The following is a 25,468-nucleotide window of genomic DNA, read 5'->3' as shown; positions in this document are numbered from 1 at the left end:
CAAAAAAAAGAAGGGTTGAACTAAACGCTCGAATTCTTACAGAGACACAACTGCCTATAATTCGTTCACCCACTCTGCCAGTTATCATAAACTTTGGCGGTCGCGTCATCCGCTACCAAAAAAGCACCACTCCGCCAAACTGGACAATAGGATGCATGGAGCTCCCGCAATAGCGACAGAAGTGGACCAATCAACCTTTATGTTCTAACAGATGCAGGTGGAAGGAAGTTCATGATTTCCTTCCCCGCAGAAAATCACTGTTGTGCGACTGTTATCGGAGGCCCATCCAAAGTCCAGAACAGCTCGTCATACGGTTTATACGTGGAACAATACTTCTATGAATCTTACCTGACTGGATCCGGCATTCTTCCATCTGCTTGCCGTAACACTTGCACGTTCTACAGTGCCAGGCCATTATAGGCGGCTAAGGGCACTAACACTTGTATGTGTAATACTCCTCATTAAGCGAATAGTACTCTTATCGCTCTTTTCCCCTCACGGCATCCAGCGCCAACCACCATGCATGTCCATCTTCAACATGCAACAAACTAAGGCAACCGGCGGGGGTACGGTCCGTCACTACGTGGCGCCGCAGCCCAATATCCACCGACTAGCGGTAAGAAGATCATTTAAAACCGAGTAACGACGTGCCGGATTTTGTTTTCATCACGAGATTCCATGGTTGACTACCTGACCAAAGTGATACTCGAGAACTTGAGAAATGCATTCATCCAACTCACAACCACAATCATGAACCATCTCAGCAGTCTCTACGAGCAACTGCTACGGCTGCCAACGAGCCTCCCAGGCCCAGGCTACTTTGCCAACCAAGCCAAAGAAGTCGTCTTCTCCATGAAGGGCGCCGTAGCCCTCATCTGCACCGCCGTCTCTCTGCAATCATGCAGTAGTCTACCATCATCATCATCATCATCATCATCAACATCGTCCTCACAACATCATGACGGGCAACACCCCTCTGAACTCCCCTACTACGGTCTCAGTCCGCCGTTTTACCCCACCCCCGTCGCCAACGGCACCTCCTCCTCTCGCTGGTCATCCGCCTACCAGCACGCCCTCGCTCTCACCTCGCAAATGACGCTCTTGGAACTCCAAAACCTCACTCGCGGTTTTCCTGGTCCTTGCGTGGGAAACACGGGCTCAATCGACCGCCTATCCATACCACCGCTCTGCTTCTACGATGGCCCCTCCGGTGTGCGCGGCCAGGAATTCGCCTCCGCTTTTCCCGCGGGCATTCACCTCGCCGCGACATGGGACGCGGACCTCATGTACCGCTACGGCCGGGCTGTGGGCGCTGAGTATCGCGGTAAAGGTGTGAACATTGCTCTAGGGCCGCTGGCCGGGCCGTTGGGACGGGTGGCAAAGGGAGGGAGGAATTGGGAAGGCTTGGGGAGTGATCCGTACCTGGCTGGTGTTGGGATGGGGAGGATCGTGGAGGGCGTGCAAGGGGAGGGGGTCATTGCCACTGCGAAGCATTTCTTGCTCAACGAACAGGAGTATAGACGAAGATGGGGACAGGATGCGCCAGACGGAGAAGGACATGCCATCAGCGCGAATGTTGGGGACAGAGCGCTGAGGGAGTACGTCTGGCCGTTTATGGACGCACTGCGCGCGGGTGCCGGAGCCGTGATGTGTGGATATAATAGGGCGAATCACAGCTATGTGTGCCAGAATTCCAAGTTATTGAATGGAATACTCAAGACGGAGCTAGGGTTTGAAGGATTTGTGGTTACTGATTGGGATGCGCAGATGAGCGGGGTCGCGTCAGCCAACGCCGGAGCGGATATGGTGATGCCACGGGACGGGTTCTGGGGCGAGAAGTTGATTGAAGCTGTAAAGAACGGATCTGTGGCCGAGGAGCGCTTGAACGACATGGCGACCCGCGTGCTGGCGGCATGGCTATACGCAGGCCAGGACGATGGGACCTACCCACCCGTTGGTGTCGCGCCGGGCGGTGAGCTGCCCGGCCCGGTTGACGTACAAGCGGACCACGCGGATCTCATCCGCGAAATCGGAGCGGCGGGCACAGTCCTGGTCAAGAATATCAACGGCACCCTCCCCCTAACCCGACCCAAATTCCTCTGCGTTTACGGCTACGACGCCATCGTCAAATCCACTCCCTGGGAGAACCCCGACCGCTACGGCGGCGGCTACGACGTCAACCGCGGCTGGACCACCTTCAACGGCACCTTGATCACCGGCGGCGGCTCCGGCAGCTCCACGCCCCCTTACGTCGTTTCCCCCTTCGAAGCCTTGTCCCACCGTATCCGCAAAGACCGCGGCATGCTCCGCTGGGACTTCCACTCGGCCAACCCCTCCCAGCAATACCTCAACGCGGACGCCTGCCTCGTCTTCATCAACGCCTACGCCTCCGAGATGTCCGACCGTCCTGCCCTCTCCGACACCTTCAGCGACGACCTCGTGCTCAATATAGCCTCCTGGTGCTCCCAAACCATCGTCATCGTCCACTCGGCCGGCATCCGGCTCGTCGACCCGTGGATCTCCCACCCCAACGTCACCGCCGTGCTCATGGCCGGCTTACCCGGCCAAGAATCCGGTAACAGTCTGGTCGACATCTTATACGGCGACGTCAACCCTTCCGGCCGTTTACCTTATACCATTGCCAAAAAAGAGTCCGATTACGGGCATCTACTCAACCCTTCCACCGGCCAAGAAGAAGAGGGCGGCGACCCGTTTTTCCCCGAAGATAACTTTGTGGAGGGACTACACATCGATTACCGCTTCTTCGACCGTCATGGCATCGCTCCCCGCTTCGAATTCGGCTTCGGTTTGTCTTATACCACTTTCTCTTATTCGGACTTGCAAATTTACGTCTCAATCGCTCCCGGTGTCGTGCAAGAGACGACGATGCCCTCCCTCGCTGCCACCACCCGGTTCGCCGAGTTTCCCGATCCGGACACACCTGTTATCCAGGGCGGACATCCGGACTTGTGGGAGACTTTGTTCGTGGTAAGGTGTCGCGTGGAGAATTCCGGGGGGAAATATGAGGGAAGAGAAGTTGTGCAGTTATACGTTGGTATTCCCGCTTTGAATGAGGGGGGAGAGGATAAGGAAACGCCGGTTCGTCAGCTGCGCGGGTTTAAACGCGTGGGACCGCTGGCGCCGGGGGAGGATGGGGAGGCGGAGTTTGAGTTGACGAGAAGGGATTTGAGCGTTTGGGATGTGGAGATGCAGCAGTGGCGGTTGAGGAGAGGGAAGTATAAGATTTGGGTGGGGGCTAGTAGTAGGGATTTGAGGTTGAGTGGGACATTTGATATTTGAAGGGATGTGTTGATACCATAAAGGTAGCCATGCTTGAATTAATGACTCGATTATGTCTGCAAGGTCGATTTGGATTGGTGTTTTACAATGGGTTGATGTTCAAGGGAAACTATGTCTGGACAGTGTGTAAGGTCCAATGAGTGGCATGTATGTAAACAAGAATCATCTAAAGAAGGGTATATCGACAAGTTCGCAAGACTACCTACGTACACCCTAAATCACCACCCCGCTACGTCTTCAATGTCCGTTCTTCAAAGAGACAGCTGGCCAGCCAATCCAGCAAGGGTTGCTCGCACAGCAAGAACCCCTATTCCCCTCCACCCCCCGCAACATATCCCCTTTTGCCTCTCCATTCGCATTCACCAGACCATTCCCTAGCTTAATACCTCAAGCCCTCCACCTCCGACTCATCCTCCTCAATTTTCAGCTCATAAATATCCTCCTCCTTCTCATCTGCTTCATCGCCCTCAATCTCCAACGTCTCCACCCAATCCCTCCACCCCTCACCTCTAACCCAGGACACTCCCTTCCTCCAATTCTTTTCTTTGATTGCCTTCGCGTCCCTCTCATACACCACACCAGTAAGCGCCAACGCCGCCACAAGGACCCAAACATCCCCACTCTTCATCGCCCGCCACCACCTCCTCTTGACACCGACCTTCCAAAGGCTGTTCAAGCTCGCCTTGGCTGTATGCAAGAAGATGGGCCGGCCCTTTTTCTTCTCCAGATAGGCCCAGAAGCCAGCCAGGAAGCCTCCCAAGAAAAAGCGCTGCGTGGGCATAAAGGTGCGCGGCAGCCACGTCTGGAAGAAGCAGATGCTGCTCCACCAAGTGCCCAGGGCACCCGTCAGGAAGGTCGACATGCGTAGCGCATTGGAGATGATGCCCTGGATGGTGGAGAGCGGGTAGTGGTAAAGCGAGCTGAAGCGCGGGAGAACCATGGCAGAGTAGACGAGGAGAAGGATCTTGGTTAGCGGTGTGAAGGAGCGCAGCCAGAAGGTGAGCAAGGTCCGCGTGCAGGAAGGGTCGGAGGGGTGGAGGGTCGCGCAGGAGAGGGAGGTGATGAGCGGGTGGGCGCCGGAGGTGAGGGGGGCGATGGCGGACAGGGAGGCTGGGAGGGTGTCTTCTTTTCCGGGGAAGAGGACGGGGGAGATGAATGCCCTGTTGGAGATGTTAGTTGCGGCCCAAATAGAGAAGGAACTTTAGAAGAGGGTAAAGACGTACGGCCAGTTGAGCTTGGCCATTGTGGCGAGGCTGTCGATGATTTCGTAAACCTTGGGCCACTTCAGGCTGAGAGGGAAATCCTCGGGTCTGGCATGGAGATAGGCCGTGGAATGCTTGAAGATGAAGTCGCCATAGGCCTGCGTCGTCTCGTGTTAGCCTTACGTCCCTCACCACCCATCTGATAGCAAACTTACCGTAGGGAAACAGTCCCGATCGAACACGGCGGCATGTAACAGCTGGCCAAACGCAAAGGGCTGCAACATCCAGCTTCCCCACCACCACGGCCTCGTCCGCTTCTTATCCGGCCTGCCGTGGGTGCCCCTATCCCAACCCCAGACCATGCCGTTGTCCTCGGCACAATTCCATCCGAACTCGAGTGCTCTGAAGAGCGCATACACGGCAATGGAAACACGTAGCTGCTGGCTTGGATAGACACCCAGCGCAAGACCAGCCAGGGAAGCGCCGACGGCAGGGGCATACGGCGATGTGAGTGTGAGCGTAGTCTTGGGGTTACGAATCCGGAAGGGAGCCGCGGTAGGGTCCAGCAAATGGGCACGTAGGCGTGTGAAGAAGCGGAAAAGAAGTCGGTACATCAGCAAGATGGTACTGAGTGATAGGGATAACCGGAGGGTTGGCGACTTGTGAAGCGGCTGCATCTGACCGCTGGCAGCACCGCTGTTCCCATGTTAGCTTATATCGGGACATTCCTACCTGATGCAATGCCAACCGAGGAGGGGCATACACCTCAACCCGGGAACGGCACCGAGAATGGATAACATACCCTTGCTTCTTCCCTAGAACCCTCGCCGACACGATTCCCCACAACTTCATCAACGCGCCCGTCGCAATGAAGACGCGTAGCGAGTGTCGGATCGCTCTCGCATTGTAATCGTCGGCACCCGCTCCCTTGCCAGCAATCCTGGCCAATACCTCCTCTTTAGCCTTTGCTTTCGATTCCTTATCGCTGAAAGATGCACCACCACCGGAGCCGGTACTGGTAGCGTAACCCTTGGCCAGCGCCTGGCCACCACCACCTCGACCCCTATTTTGGGGTTCACCGTCCATGATTCTCTGCACGGTATCGACTGTTGGCGCCCTTTTCCTCAGCGTCTTGGATTTGGAGATGACGTGTTTGTGCAGAACGGCGTATTCGCGAGCCGAGATGGTGTATCGCAAAGCATTGCGAAGAATGGGATCCGAGGTAGACTTGGCTGTGACTCCCGGGCCTCTTGGGCCGGGGCTGGCTCGAGGGCCTGCTGCGGCTGCGCCGGCAGAGGCTCTTGAGGCCATCTTGGGACGCGCCGCTGATCTCGGACAAAGGGTTGGTTGACTTCTGAATGCCCCTACGCGTAGATAATTCCGTAGGATGTTGTCCTGCTGTCGGGGCAGCTCGTCTGGTGGAGTAATTGATGCCGGCCGTCAAGGCAATTCCCAATCGATGTTCAGGATCCGTCGCGGCTCGACTCCCTGATTCTATGTCTCTGATTTCTCCTCCCTGCCCTTCCTGTGTGGTACCGTTAACCGTTGGAAGGCCCTATGTCGGCGCAGTTTGTCGTCGCGTGATGTCGTCATAAACAGTTGAGAGGTCGTAAAATAAGTAGGGCCGCCTGTCGTCTGCGACCTGACGCCGCCCGTTTGTGTGGAGATGGATTCGGTGAGGGGAGATGGAATTGGGGCCTGGCAGTGCTCGGCTTGCAATTGGGCATTCAGTCAGCAAGTGCGACTTCGACTATCAGTCAACACGGCAGTGGTGCAGCCCAGAGTGACGCTTCCCAGTTCCACGTGCTATTGATTGTCCCCAAGCGAGCCGGCCTCGGTAATTTCTAGTTACTAGTTCACTGAATGTCTGACTGGCTGTTTAGCGAATGAACCCCTTACGAAGCTAAAGAGACCTCATGGAGCCAAGCTGAAGGAATAGCTCCCAATTAGGTTAGCGCATTTCCCCCCACACTCACAAAGGGGCCCCGATCCGGTTCCACATGCTACCTTCGCAGCTACGTACCTATCCTTTCCACGATGCCGTCATTCTCCATGCAAGGCGATTCTTTTCTTTTCCAAAATCCCAAACCCAAGTCAATAAACACAACATAACCATCGAGAATAACGGGATATTAGAAGTAATGCTGTACAATTTTGTTTTACAACCGACTACCTAAAATATCTTGAAAGCCATGAGAGACTTCCCTAGGCCAATCATGCCTACCGTCTATCGGTGAAAATCGCAACGTCCATGGGTATTTTAGTATGTTTTCCTTCCTGCATCCATCATAACGACTGATTCCACCCGCCATTGCTCAGTCCAGTGTCTGGCGGAAACAACCACTCGCTAACCACTCCTTACAAAACAAAATGAAAAGAAAAGTAAATAACGCCGCAAAGCCCAAGCCGGATCCCAATCCAAACCATCCTCGCTCCGCCAGAGGAAAATTCTGGAAAACTTCGGTTCCCGCCAAAGCAATGACATCCTTCCAACCATGCTGGATACCGTTGGGCTAGCTCCGCTGCACCCATTTCATGACCAAGACGACCTGAAAAGGAAGATAAAAGAGTCACGACTTGCATCCATCGCACCCAAACGCCACCATCGCCTGCTTCCTCGGCGTATGAATGCAGAAAAATGAAAATAAAAAGAGGAAACAAGAAAAAGACCGAAACCTCATGCATCTGCCTCGCAAAGCCGCAGTCCCAGCACGCTCCAAGAGCCCGATGAGCGCCAACGGCATTCGTCGCGCCGACGTACCAGAATCTGAAGGAGTTTTCCTTCATAACGACAGAAACCCCTCGTGTACCTCGAAACTTGTCTTGCCAAGTTATCCATGGTGACGGCGCTTCCTCAATCGTACAACTCCGGTCGCAATGCAAACAGACAAAGGAGTAACATGAAACAAACAGCATTATAAAAGAAGCCTTTTGAGCAACCCAAGGAGAAGGCGATGTAGCAAAACTACTTGCCATGCCAGACCGATTCGCAAGATTCATGAAGTCGTAAATGTCAAGAGCTCAGCACCCGCTACTGCTTGACGCCCACCGTCGTCTTCATTTGTCTCAAGGGCTTGCTTCCTCGCCGTGGATCCACGTACGGACAAGGTAAGCGCCGTCTCCTGAGAACACTTCCTCTTTGAAACCCATGTTGTTATACCAATAATCCGGCATGCCGTTGACCAATGCGGGCCTCGCAAAAGCGCCAAGAACATCGATATTTTTTGCCAATGCAGACGTTCGCCTGGCTTCGCGTTCCTGGACAACCTCGTTGACAATGTTGTGATGCATATTGGGGCTATTCTCCATAACGATCTTGAACATGTCGAACGGTAGATTCAGAAGGATGCGTGAGAGGATGGTGTCGTTGAGCGCCGGCGCACGATTGCTACGCGGGCTCTCGGCCTGCTTGGTCGATCCTTGACCATTCTCCGCTCCGAGGGAGAGGTCCCCGAACCGAATTTGCAACAACCTGGGATTGATGGAGCCCTTTGAGAGTCGTGATGGTGCCTGGGTAGCCGGCACAGGTTCGTTGGACGAGGATTGAGGATCGCGTGGCGCGGCAGAAGGCGGAGCGGCAGCCTGACGTGTCTCGGCCGGTAGTCTGGGAAAACCAAAGTCACTCACACTTGTGTCAAGGACAAAGTCTTGCGGAATATTGTGAGCAATGAAGTGGAGAACGCTGTCGATGAGCTCGGTCATAATCGGGACACCCTCCTGCTGGGAAGAAAAGATGACGGATTTCAGAACAAATTCGGTGGCAAGTTCAATCGTGGGCCAGCAAACCAACTCTGCACCACGGTGAACAGCGAACGAGACCACCTGCGGTAGCTGGAGGTAGCGGCCAGTCGTGATATAACTGAGAGCGAGCTTGAAATCTTCGACGACGCCGCGTGGAGGGAACTGCGCGGGAAGGTAGCCTCGAAGGGTCCAGCCATACAGGGAACGGATGGCGAACAGGAGAGTGTCAGATCGCACATATTCGTTATCGAGCTCCAACGAAACCACTCCTCCCGGGCCGGTGCCCTGCAACTCCATGATCCTGACCAGTGTCGGGCTGCGAGCCAAGACCAAACGATGCGCCGGGATTGCTAAGGGCTCATACAACTTCTCATGCCCAGGAATTTCCTGAAACTGGTGGCTAGGCTTGAATTGCACTTGAAGCGTGCAGTCACTGAAAAGGTGGTTGTTTGCTGCGTTACGCAAAAGGTCCAAGATAGCGTTCTGCTCTCGCTGGAAGGCCATAACGGAGGCATTGGGTTGGGGCAAACCGTTGACAGGCGGACTCAGCCCCTGTGGGGGTAACGCGCTTTGGTTGACCCAATTAGCGGAGTGCCCGTTCTGGCCATTGGCACTCTGACCGTTGGCAGATCCGAGCTGGCCGAAGTTGTGATCTCCGGGATGGATAGGTGACTGCGAGCCGTGAACACTGTGGGGTGTGGGGGGTCCGTGGTGGTTGACGAGAGCCGCGGGATAGCCATCAACGGTGGAGGAGATTAGCAACGGCCGTCCGTAGCCATCGAACGGGGGTATCGTCCCAGGAGCATAAGGTAAACCTCCGGGAGGAGGAAAGGGGGCCATTGGGTGGGAGGCGGGCGATGAAGCCCCGGAATCGTTCGGTCCTCCAAAATACAGACCGGCGTTGCTAGGGTGGCCTTGATGAAAGGCAGCCTGGGGCCGGTAGATGATGGTGGGCTGAGGCATGGCTGTTGGGGCTTCGTGAGTGTAAATCGAAGAAGAAGCCGTGCTCTGAGACGGTGCGTGATGAGAGGAACGAGGTAGAGAAGTGTTGCTGGACGGAGGCGCAGGTTCAAATTGAATGGGGCGGCCAGTTGGCACATCTATGGAAGAATGTCAGCATGGGCTCTTACATAACGGACATGCCTGCCTATTACCAAGCTAACAGGCAAGGAGCAAGTAAACTACATGCAGCACGCATAAAGAGCTTTCATACCTGTTTTTCCTTGGTGATGCATGGGTTCAGTTGGCGGGGCATTGACGTTGGCACCGTTATGCTGAGCGGGCTGCGATGCAAGAAGGGGTGCACCATTGTGTTTCTCCTCATTCTTTGCCGCTTCGGCGGACGGTTGCCCTTGCTGTCGATCACGAAGATCCGGATCGACTGCTCTTTGAACGGCGGAAGCAACCGGCTGGCTCCGAGCAATGATTGCAGGAGCCAAAGATTTGGCCTGTTTGATAGTAGAGTTCGGACGCTGAGGGAAGCCGAGCGGCAGAGCAGGGACAACGGGCTTCATGACGTTGTAGGGTGCTCGCCTCGTGCCGCCGGGGTTCGCGGGCGTGCCGGCCTCATTGGGAGGCGCCATGATTGCGGAACGTGGAGATTGTCTGCTTCACTTGTTGTAACAGGCGGTAAAATTGACGAACGGGGCCGGAACAAGAAGGCGAAGCCAGGTGTGCAAAAGCAGACTGGAAGCGCAGGTCGGGGATGCGGGTGGTGGGGTGGCAGGTTCGGGAAGACGGGAGGCAGCAGAGGACAGCCAGGTCGGTCGGAGTGACGAGAAGCTGGCCGAGAGCTGAGATATCCCCAAGCTCGAAACTTCAAAACGCCGAGCAGTTCGTTGTAAATGAAGGACGGTGGCCGGCTTGTGATTGATAGCTCCGAAGGGTTCAGATAGCAAAGTCGACGTGGATCCCTTCCCAAATCTTGAATCGCAAGATGGATGGAAACCGTGGGCCTCAAGCAGCCGAAGTAGGGGAATTTCAATGCAAGACGCCGTCTTGCTATTCCTCTTCTGTTTGTATCAATGTTGAGTCAGAACGGCCACAAGATAAAGGTTTGATTAAGACGGATCTTTCTTTGGCAGCGGGTGTTGGGGAAAGGCGGACGAGGCAAACGTAGGTAGAGGTAGCATACGGAGCTGCGCGGGGTGTTTGAAGGAAGGGAAGCAGCAACGCGAACAAGGCGGGCGAAAATTGGCTACCCTTGCCATTGGTGTTTTGTAATGAAGTTGGAGGGGCTAAGCTGGTGGACGAACCTAATAAGTGAGCGGAGCGGAAGGGAAGTTTGGCAGCTGGAAGCTGAGTTCACCTTAGAGGTAGTTGTCAAGAGCTCAGTCAGGGAAGGAAGGGAAGGAAGCGAGTTCGAGATGGCCTCGAACTAATCGAGTCTGTCGTGTCGATGGAAGACTGGAGGGTACGGCAGGTCTCAAGGTGCGATTCCAGGTTCAGTGCCGGCAAGAATTGAGGCCGGGGCAGGCAGGCAGAACAACCGAACAGCAGCACCAGCAACCAGGTAACTGAAGTGCAACTTGAAGCCCGAGCACGGCAAAAGTCAGACCGTCGGATTTGCCCCGAATTGAAGTCCAGCTCAGGCGATGATGCCAAATTTTTGACTCCCCCGCCAGAAAAAACTTAGTCCGCTTCTGGGATTGGTTGAAGCTAGGATCTCAGTGGGGCGAGTCTCGGCGTGGGGATCAATGGCCCGCGCACTCTTAGGTACTTGTAGTGCGTAGACAATTCCACCCCCCTGTCCCGCGAATTGTCAACAGCCGAATTTCAAAGACACTACGGGATCTCTGCCTGATGGAAGTGAACCGTTGCAACTGAATTGCATGTGTCAATTGCCCCTCCATGCAAATGCCACGGCATGTGGATGACTTCTATTTCCAAGGAAGTTATCTTGGTCGCCCACACCGTTCTTGTTTTTCAAATGTACGCATTCGCTCTACTCCAAAGCAACTAAGCACTCGGCAGGACCCTGAGTGATTGCGTCTAGACATTCGCAGACATTCCATTAGCTTCCAGCTTCTGCGGCCGCCGCAACTCCATCTGTTCAAGTTCCACACCCAAGTCCACCGGCGGTACATACCTATGTACACGATTGTCCAAACTGTGCAAGGACCCGCACGCTCCTATATAACAGACACACAGGAAACAGACAAGTACAAACTTGATCGCGCCCGCTGGGGTCATTCAAAGTCGACTGATGTACATCGATATATGTGCACAAGTGGAAGCTTAGCAAAGCTCTGAGGGATTCCTCAATGGGCAAAGGATCAAAGCCGACCGGCACGTGTAGCACAACCGGATATAAACCCTGGAACACCCGGCTCCTCAATTCCAACCCCGGCTCCGAATCATGTCATTCCCATGGAACCCTGCGCATCGCGCCGAGTTACGACCCTTCCCGGTTCTCAGCCCTACGCGTAACCACATTCAGAAGCTGGAATCAGACAAAATCCCCCCGCGCTTCCTTTGTATCATCACTGCTACTATCAATAACCCCCTGTGAGCAAAGCATCGCTTACCTCTCTTGACTATTCTCTAGTTCCGACACCTCAAGCTCTATTTCGTCTACCTATCAACGCTCAACCGACACATTGGTTCGTTTGCCTCGGCCATGTCGTCAGAGTCAACCATGCTTCCCGTAGTGGGGAACAGCTTCTCGCCGGGGCATGGACCAAACGGTATCCGCTCCTGTCAGCAGGGGAGCCCTTACAAGTACGTCACATGGATGACTTACGCGCATCGCTGTTATATGTCTCTTTTCTGTCGTTGAACCCATTGCAATATATCGACACAGGTAACAGTCCACAGAACTCTTCCGATACCGACTTGGATAGGACCCCGACAAGAGCACGCTGCATGATCCCCTTATCAAGGACCCCTCAAAGTACACTAGTGCAAAAAGTAGTCCGGGCATGCTTACATCGATCAATTCACACCTGGAAACTGTCTGGACTATCTTTCACACCAACCTGCCCTCTTATTCTAGAGTTCCTGTTCTGGAAGCGCCAAGATCTTCTGGACGCCTTTTTAGCCCGCTTCAGTTACATAAAACAGGTCCAAACACACAAAGTTCCTGGGCGCCCATCACCTCGGCTGGTCTGCATGCGCAGGTACGATCTGCCGATGAATGGAACTATGTCACATGCTGCACCTCAAGGTATATTGCGATGACGTATGCCGTATATTTACAGGTTCGTTCTCTTCCAACCTTTGTCAACTTCCACAATTGGGCCGATTTCAGCAAGTATCACGACGTGAAATCACTCCACACCGAACCTCGAGACGGGATGCCTCGCTAGAGCCATCCCCACACAAAAAGGGGCAGCTGTCAGATAAGGTCTCCATCTAAAACGAGCAAGGTTTGAAGCGCTTATCACATTGAACGCACAAGCAAGGCACCTTCAATCATGACGGTTTCGTGAGACGCGATTTTTTTTACCTTCTCAGTACATATCGCGCCGTTGACTTACGCTCAGGTTTTCGGCATATGTCTGTGAATGGTTGTGAAAACCACCTTCATCTCCTTACCCCTGATGCTTCCTACAGTAATTACAGAGCGTATGTTACTACTGATGGACCACTATTTTCCAGGCACTCACCGCTGAATGGAACAAACAGATTGAGATATCATGGTTTTAATCACCATGGCTAGGTATTCAAGGCGGCATAGGTGCGTTGGGATAATTTTCATTCGTATCATCCTCCACATTTCTTAACATCTTCTTATTTCGTACTGATTTTCTCATCGAGCCATAACTCTGAGCTCGCCACCCTCAGTTGCTGCTTCAAACTAGGTATTCTCGTAATGCAGATAACATCCAAAACGCTATGCAAGTAATGCGGCCTCTATCAGTGGTCGCTCTATAATACCGGTATCATGCCAAAATCCAAAGCCCAAAACTCCAGCAAAAAGATGCAACGCTCGTCCCTTGTTCTTTTGTCCTCTCCACATCTTAATACAACTCATTGTTTTCCAAGAAGAAAACAGCCTCAACGTATCTCCTTTGGATATTCTAGTTGGCCTTGTTGAAGCCGCTCTTCTTCCTCAACCTCTCGCCATACACGTAAAAAACGAAGGGAATAGGCGCCAACGCCAAGGCGATGAAGCCCAAAAGCGAGTTACCCCAGCCAAAGTGGAGCTTGCTCTGGTACATATCGAGGGCACCGAGCGGGAGGAGGGCGCCCAAGAGGGAGCGGAGCACGGCAAGCGCCGCGGTGACGCTGGCGGCCTGCGTCAGGAAAGCCTCGAGCAGATACGACTGGACGGACATCATGATGCCCATGAGCGAGCCGCAAAAGATGAGAACACCGAGCATAGGCACAATCCAGTGGATGTGCTCCTGGACGGTCCATCCGTAGATAAACAGGCCGGCAACAAGAAGCAGGCCGCAGGGGATGGTGAACCAGGGGATCAAGCGAACCTCGGGGCGGTGGACGAGGCCCTTGGCCTGGCGGTCCCTGACGGTCTTGTCGGAGAGATAGCCAAAAAGGCTGACGCCGATGAACATGCCAATGCCGGTGGGCAGGTAGGCAAGACCAATGGAGCCCTCGTCGAAGCCGTAGTGCTCAGAGTAGACGAAAGTGAAGGTGGTGAACATCATGTATAGGATGCCGTAGATGATGGCGACATAGAGCGACATGAAGGTGATGATGGGCTCGAAGATGAGTAGCTTCATGGGGCGGGCGATGGCGATCTTGAAGGTCTCGGTGGCGGACACCTTGCTGGCTAGCTTGGAACGCAGGTTGGGGTTGCCAGTCTCCTTGCGGAGGCGGGCGGCCTTCCGTTCGAGAAGGACGGGCGCGTAGGTCTCGCGCAGGCAGAAGAAGGAGAACGGGATAAGGCAGCCGCCGATGATGGTGATGAGCCAGAAGACCCAGCGCCAGCCGGCCGCGCGGATGAGGTAGCCACCAGCAATGGGGCCGATGCAGGGGCCAAGCAGGGGGCCAAGAGCCCAGGCCGACATGGCCTTGCCGCGGTTCTCGAGCGTCATGCAGTCGGCAATGGAACCGGAGCCGATGGTGATGGGCACGGAACCGGCGAGGCCCATGAGGAAACGGAAGGCGAGGAGCATGCCCGTGTTCTTGCTGAGGGCGGTACCAACGGTGAAGATGGTGAAGAGGATGTTGCCAAAGTTATACAGGGGCGCCCGGCCGTACATCTCACTGAGCGGGGCAACCAGGAGGGGACCGAAGGCGAAGCCGAGGATATAGATGGATACCAAGAAGGTGGCCGTGGTGGAAGATGTCTCGTGGAATTCGACCAGAATCTTCTTGACGCCAGGCGCGAACATTGAAGAGCCAAGAGGACTATAATAGGGGGGGATGATGTTAGTTTGCATTGGGGGTCACTGGGTAAGGGTAGAGAGGGAAAAGAGGAGGAGGGGTGCTCACGTAATGATGGTAAGGATGGAAAGGACGGCAACGTTCAGCCACTTCTTCTTGTCGGGCCAATTCATGGGGTTCTCCGGGTCATCAGGTCCATCCCAGTCGACGATGTTGGGATCCTGCTCCGTCTCCTCCGCAATGGCCTTCTCCTTATCTCCGGTGTGGGTTGACACACCCCGTTCTGAATGAGCCTGGATCGTTGCGCCATCGCTTTCTGATTGTTCACCCTTTTCCACATCAAAGTCAAGTGGCCTCTCCTTGTCGAAGGTACCGGAATCTCGTGGTGTCTGTGCTTTGGAGTCCGCCATTGTTGTGATGATGTCTGAACCTGAACTGGTATAGTCTGGACACCAGGGGTTGTTGAATTGACGGGGGAAGCCTGGAGGGGATGGCTATTGTATTTCGGTTGACTATGATGGGGAATATCAGGAGGAGGGAATCGTCTCCGAGAGTAGGATCAGCGGAAGGTTTTGTATGTTTGTATTCTTGGGGCCATCGGTGAACGTTAAGCCTCAACACTCAAGGCATCTGCATAACTCCCTTTCATTATTTTTCACCGGGTCCTGACTGGCGGCAAAGCCAACAAGCCCGAGACCCCGTTCAGGTTGGTGATGAGCACCGGGGACCGGGGGCCGGGGGTGGGAAGCTGATGGGGATGATGGGGCCATGGGGCCCTCCCCTGACTGAAATGCACTAGTCTTGCACAAATGGGATTAAGAACAAGGAAAGGTCGTCATATCTGGCAATGCATTCTGGGCAAATATGATAGAGACCGAATCCGAGGGCCATGGTCTCCTCCAATCAATAGGATTGATGAGGACTAAGAGTGGCATCCGCCACACGGGCATCAACAGCCAAGAGACCGACCCGACCAGATCTCATTTCAAAAATCTGGAAACTTCTCTGATGTTGTCCCAAGAGTGGACATGGGGGGGCTTGTAAAGTCATGGCTAGTCCGGTCGATGGCAGATTCTTTGAGCAAGTTGGCCATTCACGTGCCGGTTTTCTGTCTCTCTCTTTTGTGTCGGTGATGGAGGCGGTAAAAAAAAAAAAAAAAAAAAAAAAAAAAAAAAAAAAAAAGTCCGCCGAAATTGTTCTTCTACTACTTAGTCTCTTTCCCCTTTTTGTATCGATCAGGTCGGAGTATCCCTCGTCGATAGGAGAAAGGAAAGAAAATGACCAAAACACCAAGGAGTGTCAAGTGTGCAACATGCAATGACACCGAAAGTAAGGAACCAATACTCAAAAGCGTCAGCTGTGCAAGAAAACAAAAAGAAAATAAAAATTGAGGAAAAAAGAATAGAAAAGAATAAAAGCTTGTCCCCGTGCCGGTCTCCGGTCGATCAATTGACTGAAAATCGTCGCCTGGAGGTGAGACTGTCTGTCAGTCGGCACAGTTCTGGTTCAAGTTCCTGCCTGTCCATCAGCGCCATCTGGGGAAGAAGTGGACAACTTACGGATATCGAAGATCCGGGGGCGCGCCTACATACTGTAATCCACAGGATTCAAGCTTATGAATGAATAACGCACAATCCCGCTGCCATGCACAAAATTTGTGCAACGAACGGGATCCAGAACTACCGGAAGCCGACCCCCGCCGCCCCCTTTTCCCGGATCGTCGAGGAAACAAACCCCTGTCCCTGCCCGCCCGGGCAGATCCTCAACCCCGAACCCTTGTGCCACTCATCCATTCAGCTTCTGCACAAAAGTTTCTTGGCTCCGGGTGGGCGCCGGCGGGGCTCTTGCACAACTTGAGACATGGAACTTGGCGGTCCCAAAGACGGGACTCATTTGCTACACTACAACCTACCTGTGTGTTCCAGGAGTCCTTCTGGAAGGCGGGACGGATTAACTCCAAGCCATTGGTAATATTTGTAAGAAATCAACCGTTCGCAAATTCCAGATTATGTGATTTCTAGTGTCGGTCGCGGGCAGCCTATCCCATTGTTCATCATGTAGTGTACTGCGTCAGTGCGGGCATTCCCATCCTGCAGCGTTTCCTAGCAATCGATTTTGGCGCCGTGTGTGTCGTGCACAGGCGCGGAATTAATTGATTGACATTTCAAAAATTTGAAGGATGCCATGCTGCGACATTTTGGGAGTAAAAGTCTTTGCTTGGCCTTCCTGGGTAAGGTGTGCTTGCACCAAGGGCGGTCGGGAATAAAAAAAATAAAAAAAAAAAAAAAAAAAAAAAAAAAAAAAAAAAAAAGGAACATGTCTTCTATTGTCACGGTCTGTGGGGGGGGCACTGTGATTTGAGATTAAAATGCCATGTGCCACCCCGCCCGCTGAAATCATTCCGTTACCGATTGAATGGACTCATAATGATTAGATTGAGTGACCGGGACTGCTTACCATTCAGCCTCGGCATGATTCAAGATTTTCAAGATCCAAGCCTCAAGCATGTTCATTGAAAACGGGGTTTCGGTCCTGTCGGTATTTATCACCGAGGTGCCAATCGCCAAACCTGCCATTTTGAGATCATTGCCCATCGCTGATTGGTCAGGTGCCCCCCTACCGAGCGTCGGGTTTAACTTCCGTTTCACTCTTCACCCACGCATCCACCAGTACATAGTTGAAATGTATATAACATAGGATGGAGACATGATCCCAGATGCCGTGAGCGGACCGAAAGAGCCCTAGCATGGCTGGAGGGAAAGGGTTCATCTCAGATAGTCTAAAGTCTATTTACCGTCGTACCTTTACAAAGATTAACGGCCGGGGATTGGCAAAGACGGATCCCGGATGCCACGCTTGCCGTGCTTGCCGGCTGGATGTCCACTGTACATCGTCAGGTATAGTGCACTCAAGTTTACAACACACACACACGTCGAGCGAAAACATATAACATAGACACTGTTTGAAGATGGGAGACTTGGGTATATACAGCATGGTCACTATCCATGAAAAGAGGTGAGTTGTCCTCGTAACTCCAGACTGCCGAAGAGAAAGGATTTGAAGAATCGACCAAAACACACAAAACGCCGAAACATCAGGGTATCACTACATCCGACCAACAAAAAAAAAAAAAAAAAAAAAAAAAAAAAAAAAAAAAAAGCAAACCCAGCAGCACAGCAAAACAAAACAGAGGAGATGCGTCCGAATCGTCACCCATCCCGAGGCCAACTGCCCGAGGTAACTCCCACTTTCTGCCCTACCCACACAGCCAGGGCGCCGATCTCAAGCCGTCATGTTGCATAAGGGTTGAGGGACGGCACTGTCAATAGAGCTCAGGATGTCTGACGCCAGCTCTGCCTCTAGCGGAGCACCCTATGTAAAAATGTCAGTTCTGGCAAGATTTCGCCGAGTCACAAATCGGCATCACACGATAAGGATTGCACATACAGTCGCACGTGGTGTGATTCGAGCCCTCGTTATGAGACAGGCAGTAGCCTCCACCGCAGCGAGCGCAAACTCGTTGGGTGTCGTTGATGCAATCGCGGCACTGGCAACAAGAAGTGTCAGGGATATCCAGGTGTGTGGTTCGGCGGGTGGGAGAAAATCAACTAACATTCATGCCGCACTCCCAGCAACTCTTGGTTACGCGGGCCTATGTCGAAGTGAGGTTAGCAAACTGCGCACTTGGGACAGATGTTGGGAGCCAGTCTCCAGCGGGACCTAGGTTCAGGACGCGAAGGGGACAAAGACCACTCACAAGATCAGTCATCTTAGCCTGTGAAGCCTCGCCATCATGAACAGACGCCCAAGGTCCAACGTAACACGTCTCACACCACCACTTATTGCAACCCGTACAGTATCGATCACGGATACAGTCATAACAGCGCGGGATAAACCGGGCCTGTTCATCTTTGCTCCTGAACTGCGAGAGACGGGTATACACCGACTGGCCTGTCGGACACATGGCAGATTTCAAGCTGACTGAGTGCAGTGGCGGCGGGGCAAGCAAGGGAAACCGGCCGATGTCGGTTGTCATCGTGCCGCCTTCGCTTGCTCTCCTTTCGTGGGGATCACGCTCTGCCGGAGGCTCCTCACCCCAGATCGTCCATCCCTCGGGAGCTGAACCGCAGCCAGCACACCCGCCTAGGCTGTGCGTGGCGACAGCATGTATGGGAACGTCCGCCGATGCTGGGTTTTTGGCGGCATTCAGTGCTTCAATGTTCACCGTTCCCCACGCACGAGAGTTCAGGTGTCTAGGACCAGTGCAGAGGACAGCGTCAAAGGCTATGTTGCTATAGCACGCGATGAGCGTGGAGGCCCATGATGCCCATTCGGAAATAGTTCGACTCCCATTCAGGACTGGGAACTGAGCGCCGCGCTTGGTATACCACGCCTCGGGCTCCTGATCAGCTGCACCAGTACCAGCCGCCCACGAGGTTGATGAGCATGTTGAGGTCGGAGTAGAAGCGCCTGAGTTGGACAAGTCAGGGCGTGCCGAGTCCTTGGGCCCGAACAAATAGAGACCTTTCAAGCGTGGTGTTCCCTCAGGTCTTGATGGTCGGCACGCATATTGCAAGGCAGCACGGAGCTTCCCTTCATTCATGTTCACCACATCACGGATCGATAGGATCTTGACCGAGTATGTTGGGTCGGTGAGGATTTCGTGCACTAGCTCGGAGGTAACGGAGAGTCCGTCGAGGCAAAGGACTTGGACATGTCGGAGGATATCTAGACACCGAAGACTGCTAAAGATACGACGGAGGTGGCCCGAGTAGACGCTATCACAAGAATGAATAAGTCAGCAGGCGTTCGCTTAGGCATGGGATGATAGGGAGAGTGTGTACTCGTCTTCCGTCTGTTCACCCTCTGACTCGCCACCGCGACTGGATTTCTCTTCGATGTACTGGGCCTTCCTAACAGTGGTAAGGTCCAAGCGGCTAAAGATATGGGGCGTGGAATAGACGATGTATCGGAAGGTACGCGAGGTAGCAGCTAGATTCAAGACATCATAGGAAGACAAGTAGGGAGTCGTATGGTTCAGGACCAACGAGTTGGCAAGAAGTTGAAGGAGGGCGTTGTGGCGAATCTCGGTAGATAGATTGGCGCTATGTGTCATGGTTCACGTATACAGTCGTATATGTAGAGGCAAGTTGAGACGATATCTGCGCGGTAAAACGAAGGGTCGATTATAACGATGAGTTGAAATAGAGCTCTGGTAGAGGAGAGGGAAAAGAAAAGTTTTAAACACCTCCTCGGGGCAGGGGCAGCTATGTTAAGGGTCTCGGTCACGAGTAGGGATGATGCATGTAGATATAGGTTCAAGGGTCAAGGGGGAAGGGGGAAGGTCTCGATCGGCGGCAGATAGTGTGGATTCTGAGTGGTACTTGAAAGCCGCAACGTTGACACGCTGTGAAACTCGGTTCGACCGTCATGGAGGTTACAGCTGTAATGATACCCTGGATGATGGTGGTGGTGAACCTGTCATCTGGATTGCATACAGTTCAGATAGTGTGGGGTTGAGGAGCCGTGAACAAAGACGGGGGATGTTGGGAGGCGTGACTTGTCTCAAAGCTCGACGCCCTGTTTGACTTTGGGTTCCATTCAGTACCGCTGATCTGTCTTGTCTGTGCGTCAACCATCCGAGCCGCGGGGATCGACATGATTACCTTTGATAGCAGTGCGATACAGTTCCATTGGACTGACCATTGGGATCAGATAAGATGTTTGGTCAAGGAGTGATGCAGCCATATTGGGGTTGAACAACCCCCGACAAGTCAAGGGTTTATCATACATACCTACAGAATACATACTCCATATTGACCGGCTTTCGCGCTACGTCTAAGCACCTTGTGTGAACCGTGGTTCATCATGTCGGATCCTTCCCGGGCATCTTCTCCTCCACCCCCGCGGACGGAGGTCATGCTAAAGGGCTTTGTGCTCCATGACAGGTAGTTTTGTGATGATGGGCTGCTGCGACTGCGGCAAGATGGCCAGACGGGAGGTCATCAAGGCGGACTCGGAGTGCCACCAGTAAAGTGGTCCTGCGTTGCAACGTGGGGTGTCCTTTGAGTTCCAGTGGAAAGCTCGAGTTGAAGTCGGCGACATGCAGATGCGTGCGTACCGTCAACCTGGAGTGCTGGACACGTGGACACCATTTCCTCCTAATAACAAGATGGGGATATCTGTGTGCTGGGATGTCGAGCGGAAAGAGTAGATTTGAGCCGGAGGTAACGGGAAGAAATTGGCAACCTTGTCATTCTGGCGTGTGCACTTCGCTTCCGACGGTCGGTGGTTTGAGGTGACATGGTCGAGGATAAGCATCGACCCCACCTTGCCTACCCGACCTAGCTCCACTCTGCCCGCCAACCCTAAGAGGTGGGGTACTTGAGGTAGGGTAGAGGTAGCGTCGGAGATCATGCCGTCAGCCTCGCTTTCCCCTTGCCTGCCAGAATGCTCCCTGGACTCTTCAGTTTCATCATGACGTTCTCTCTCTTGATCTTTCCTAATTTTCCTTGATATGGGCCACCACTTCATCCTGATAAGTCGTCTTGCTTGTACACTAGAGCCAGCAAACAGTCACTCTGATGAGTGAGACTTTAGAGTCCGTCTGAGGCTATCATATCTCAGCATACTTCAGTTACTGAACCCATTACGTACACGTGTAAATGTAAATGTACATTCTCAAGTACCTTTTATGGAGACGGACCAGCGTCCGTTGGAGACGATCACTAACAGCAGTCTGGTCTTGTGATTGGTCGAAGCTGTGGTTAAAGTGGATGGAACCTCCAAGAAGCTTTCAGGCTTCTTCCGAATTGCGCAGCCCACCAAGCTTCTGCTGACTGAGCAAAGTGAACCGAGCAAATCCGCCACGACTCTTCCATCATCATCATCATCATTGTCATCATCAACATTCGCATCTGTCGGAACGATCTGAAAACACCGTCGGCCACGAGCAGCCCTTTGCTATCACATCTATAAATCACATAATACTAATACCGCTATAATATCTACCAATCGTTCTTCTACACCGAAGCCACTGCAAAATTGCACCGCGATTCTCGCTCTCCGTCATAAAATCGAAACCATACGCTGTTGTTGGAAAGTGTGACAGCCGCACGCGACAATATGGCTGAACAATCGGTGCACTTGAACTGGTCGGCGCCGTTCAATGTTACGCACCCCTCGCGGATCGCAAGCAAAGACTTGCAGGGCGACAAGATTCTTCTCCCGCAGTCCGCCTTGGAGCAGCTCCTTTCCGCCTCGACGACCATCTCGACAACCCCTTCGAACTCCCATACTTTCACCGCCTTCGACCCTTACAATCCATACTCTGTCGCTGCCGCGCGTCGAGAACGCTCAAATTTCCGTGAAACCACGCAACAGTTACCGCATCCATTGATGTTCCAACTCATCAACCAGAGCAATGGGAATTCTGTCTTTGCCGGTATACGGGAGTTCTCGGCTAATGAGGGGGAGGTTGCCTTGAGCCCTTACCTTCTCGAAGCATTGGGTATCCATGAGGACGACATCAAGGATACCTCGCCGCCAGCAGATACACAAACGGATGGGCCAGAGGTTATCGACCTGACGGAGGACGACGCTATCAACCAGACGACCCAAGGTTACCAAATCACAGTCAAGGCTCGGCAACTACCAAAGGGCACTTACTTACGCCTACGTCCCCTCCAGGCTGGCTACAACCCAGATGACTGGAAATCTTTACTCGAAAGACAGCTTCGCGCCAGCTACACTACCCTCACAAAAGACTCCATTCTCTCCGTTACGGGTGTCAAAGGCGAAGAGTTCCGTTTTCTTGTTGACAAGTTCCAACCTGAGGGTAACGGCATATGTGTGGTAGACACCGATCTCGAGGTCGACATTGAACCGCTTAACGAAGAGCAAGCTCGCGAAACACTACGACAAATAGCCGAAAAGGCGCAAAATTCACCGGGGACGGAGGCTGGCAGTTCAATTGGCCATGAAATAGACATCTGGAAGGATGTCCATGGTCAAGTTTTAGCAGGGGACTATGTTGACTATACTTTACCCTCCTGGGACAGGTCACGCCCCCTTGCTATCGAGCTGTCGATTGAAGACGATCAAGAGGTTGATCTCCTCATTAGCCCCAAGTCCAGCCGACAACGAGCGCTGCCCCGGGATTACGAGCATGTCTTTGCCGATTTCTCATCGCCAAAAGATGGTGTAAAGCGCGTCATCATCCAGCCTGCCAATATTGAACTCGAGGGTGCGGAAAGCCTCCTGATAGCCGTTTATGGCTCCTCGATACCAGATCAGCCTACTTCCACGGCCGCACCTCGACGATACACTCTCCGAGCCAAGGCTGAAGAGGTGCAAGGTTCCGCAACAGCACCGGTTGTTCTCGCGAGTTCACCCGCAAAGAATGCCGACGAAGAGCAGTGCAAGAACTGCTTGCAGTTCGTGCCAAAGCGGACGATCGTTTTACACGAGAACTTCTGCGTCCGAAATAACGTTGTTTGCCCTCATTGCAAAAATGTCTTTCAAAAATCATCCGAGGAGTGGGCTGCCCACTGGCACTGTCCAACTCACCCCGAGGCGTATGGCTCAACACCATTTAGCAAAAGCAAGCACGATTACATCCAGCACACAACTCACGTTTGCCAGTCTTGTGGACCATCTAGCCCGTTCTCTTTCCCATCCATGACCGAGCTGGCGCGCCACCGCACGACCGTGTGCCCTGGCAAAATTATCCTGTGTCAGTTCTGCCACCTCGAGGTTCCTCAGGAAGGTGATCCGCTTGGTCCAGCTTCGGAGGCAGAGACTGTCATATCAGGTCTGACCGCCCATGAGCGAGCCGACGGTGCTCGCACGACCGATTGTCATCTGTGCGGAGCCATTGTCCGTCTGAGGGACATGGCTGCCCACAGCACAAATCATGAGCTGGACAAGGTGTCCCGCCCCAAACCGGAAGTATGCAGAGACGAGCTCTGTGGGCGGACTCTACATGGTGTTGGTCCTCGTGGGCAAATCAATGGCGGAACCCGAATGGGCCAAGGCCCAGGTAACGACCTCGGTCTTTGTAGCCTATGTTTCTCTCCGCTCTACGTTAGCATGTATGACCCTGAAGGCAAAGCATTGCGGAGGAGGATCGAAAGGCGCTACCTCGCTCAGCTGATGACCGGCTGTGGTAAGAAATGGTGCCAAAACGAATGGTGCAAGACAGGTCGCGCCAACAAGGGGCTAGAACCCCTAGGCTCTAGTGCTGCGGCTGCTCTACCCTTGGTGAAGCCACTTTTGGAAGACATCAGAGACTGCTCAAAGCCTATGCACTTCTGCGTCGATGAGGCATCTCAGCGCCGTAAGAAGACCGCCGAGATGCTGGCTGCAGAAGGTGTCTGGGAGCGAGAGTGGTGCATTGCTGCACTTGAAGCTGAGGGTGGTGATCTTACAAAGGCCAGAAGCTGGTTGGCTGACTGGGCGCCGACAAAATTCGGCAAGTAATACGGTACACGCAATCTTTGAAGATAAACGGGCTGGTTGGCCTGGAGCAGCAATCCGGGTATGGCATCATAGACGATTTGAATGATTGATACCCATTAATAGAGTTAGATGGCATTCAGGATTTTATAGAGCAACAAGCATCAGTTTCTTTTCATACCATCAACATACATGTTTCTTTGGGCTGTATCTTCTTTCCTAGCAACGCTATTAGTACTTGGAGTGTTGATGAGAGTTGGTCTTCAGTGAGTCGTGCTGAGATGTGGAGGTCTTGTTAGCACTTGTCTGAGTTTCGATCAATAAGTTTGGAGTTTGAAAAGCGGGCGGACGATGCAACATAAGATATCGGGAAAGCTCCTGGTTGATGTAACTCTACGCTCAGGGACTCGCAACGAAACCGCTGTGAAACAACATCTTCTTGGCGCCCTCAGCGTATCTACTCTCAAGATGGCCTGTGTTCACCTGAACAAGATCTTCATCAAGAGTCGACTTCCTGAACGTCCAATATCGACACCGAAAACTCTCACCCGACCAAGACCTAGCAAGAACCGCGTGCGCGCGACACGCATCAACATGCTTCAAATACGATCTCTCAGCCTCCTCCTATTCACCCTTCTTTCCTCGTCTTCCATACCAACAGCCACCGCGATCCCCCAACTCCCTGCCGGTGCCAACCTCAAAGAAGACAATGGCCAAGTAACCATCAACCGCGATTCAACCGCCAACCAAACCGCCAACCACCTCCCTATCCGCGCTACTATATTCTCCGGTGTACCCGGCCCCACCCACTGCCGCGGGCATGTTATCCTCCTTCTAGACCTACCACCCCCCTCGACTTCGCCAGATGGCAACAGCCTCCTCACCACAACACCACAATGCTACAACATCCCCAGCGCCGGTAACCCTTCTTCTTCTACAGCCGGCTGCGGCAACTTTCTAGCCAACAAGTCAGACGGCTGCGAAGCGCGTGTGTTCGCCGAGCCGAATTGCGCGGGGTACTTGAACACGGTGGTCTTCACCCAGGAGGACCGGGCGGTTGGGGGGCAGTGGCGAAGCTTGGAGGTGAGGTGTGGAGTGCCGGCTCCAGATCCGGAGAGTTTAGGGAAGCCGCCGTTGGCGGGGGTTATGGGCCAGGCGAGAATCAAGGAGAATAAGAAGCCGGGACGGCGGTGGGTAGGGTAATTGACTACTTGATGGAATTTCTGTCGTCTGGTTTGGGCACTCGCCCGCTGTGAGCGGGAGATCAAAGTTTGAGATACGATGTCAATTACATGACTCCATTATTTGTTAAATAAACCTCTCTGCTGGTGGGAAGAAACTGCGTGCGCCGTTTGTAAACTAGTTCTTCGGGCATTGTGCGTTTTCAATGGGGGAAGGGCGAGCAGCAGCACGCAGAGTTGATCCCGCAATGAGGGCTTATAATGCCCATCTACAAACTTTCTATTAATAACATGACA

At 53.3% G+C, this 25,468-nt stretch overlaps 8 protein-coding genes across 8 annotated transcripts; 3 read left to right on the top strand and 5 right to left on the bottom strand.

Annotated features, from left to right (window-relative positions):
• The first annotated feature begins 548 nt into the window (after positions 1-548).
• Positions 549-3,529, top strand: gh3-5 (glycosylhydrolase family 3-5). The gene has a single exon (XM_955446.2). It carries the CDS (start codon positions 679-681, stop codon positions 3,298-3,300), a length of 2,622 nt encoding a protein of 873 aa, XP_960539.2. The 5' UTR covers positions 549-678; the 3' UTR covers positions 3,301-3,529.
• Positions 3,380-6,298, bottom strand: NCU05578 (hypothetical protein). Its single transcript, XM_955447.2, has 4 exons — positions 5,305-6,298; positions 4,718-5,198; positions 4,524-4,660; positions 3,380-4,460 (listed from the first exon to the last, which is right to left on the bottom strand). Exons 1-4 carry the CDS (start codon positions 5,811-5,813, stop codon positions 3,680-3,682), a joined length of 1,908 nt encoding a protein of 635 aa, XP_960540.1. The 5' UTR covers positions 5,814-6,298; the 3' UTR covers positions 3,380-3,679.
• A 338-nt stretch (positions 6,299-6,636) lies between these two features.
• On the bottom strand, positions 6,637-7,731 carry NCU12097 (hypothetical protein). The gene has a single exon (XM_011396744.1). It carries the CDS (start codon positions 7,500-7,502, stop codon positions 6,861-6,863), a length of 642 nt encoding a protein of 213 aa, XP_011395046.1. The 5' UTR covers positions 7,503-7,731; the 3' UTR covers positions 6,637-6,860.
• NCU05579 (hypothetical protein) lies at positions 7,569-10,305 on the bottom strand (the record flags this gene model as incomplete). The annotated part of the gene is made up of 2 exons (XM_955448.2): positions 9,457-10,305; positions 7,569-9,343 (listed from the first exon to the last, which is right to left on the bottom strand). Exons 1-2 carry the CDS (start codon positions 9,824-9,826, stop codon positions 7,569-7,571), a joined length of 2,145 nt encoding a protein of 714 aa, XP_960541.1. The 5' UTR covers positions 9,827-10,305.
• Positions 10,306-13,264: 2,959 nt separating this feature from the next.
• NCU05580 (membrane transporter) lies at positions 13,265-14,944 on the bottom strand (the record flags this gene model as incomplete). Its single annotated transcript, XM_955449.1, has 2 exons — positions 13,265-14,558; positions 14,643-14,944. The coding sequence occupies 2 exons, from the start codon at positions 14,942-14,944 to the stop codon at positions 13,265-13,267; spliced, it is 1,596 nt and encodes a 531-aa protein (XP_960542.1).
• A 2,872-nt stretch (positions 14,945-17,816) lies between these two features.
• On the bottom strand, positions 17,817-19,772 carry NCU05581 (hypothetical protein; the record flags this gene model as incomplete). Its single annotated transcript, XM_955450.3, has 5 exons — positions 19,379-19,772; positions 18,292-19,312; positions 18,161-18,186; positions 17,982-18,081; positions 17,817-17,906 (listed from the first exon to the last, which is right to left on the bottom strand). The coding sequence occupies exons 1-5, from the start codon at positions 19,648-19,650 to the stop codon at positions 17,817-17,819; spliced, it is 1,509 nt and encodes a 502-aa protein (XP_960543.3). The 5' UTR covers positions 19,651-19,772.
• A 1,567-nt stretch (positions 19,773-21,339) lies between these two features.
• NCU05582 (ubiquitin fusion degradation protein) lies at positions 21,340-24,206 on the top strand. The gene has a single exon (XM_955451.3). It carries the CDS (start codon positions 21,660-21,662, stop codon positions 24,012-24,014), a length of 2,355 nt encoding a protein of 784 aa, XP_960544.1. The 5' UTR covers positions 21,340-21,659; the 3' UTR covers positions 24,015-24,206.
• Positions 24,207-24,263: 57 nt separating this feature from the next.
• NCU05583 (hypothetical protein) lies at positions 24,264-25,440 on the top strand. Its single transcript, XM_955452.2, has one exon. The coding sequence runs from the start codon at positions 24,342-24,344 to the stop codon at positions 25,191-25,193; it is 852 nt and encodes a 283-aa protein (XP_960545.2). The 5' UTR covers positions 24,264-24,341; the 3' UTR covers positions 25,194-25,440.
• Positions 25,441-25,468: the final 28 nt, after the last annotated feature.

Source organism: Neurospora crassa, linkage group VI (genome assembly GCF_000182925.2).
Source record: "Neurospora crassa OR74A linkage group VI, whole genome shotgun sequence".
NCBI classification, from domain to species: Eukaryota; Fungi; Ascomycota; class Sordariomycetes; order Sordariales; family Sordariaceae; genus Neurospora; species Neurospora crassa.
Note: the sequence above shows the minus strand (reverse complement) of the source record. Positions and strands in the feature narration are given on the sequence as shown.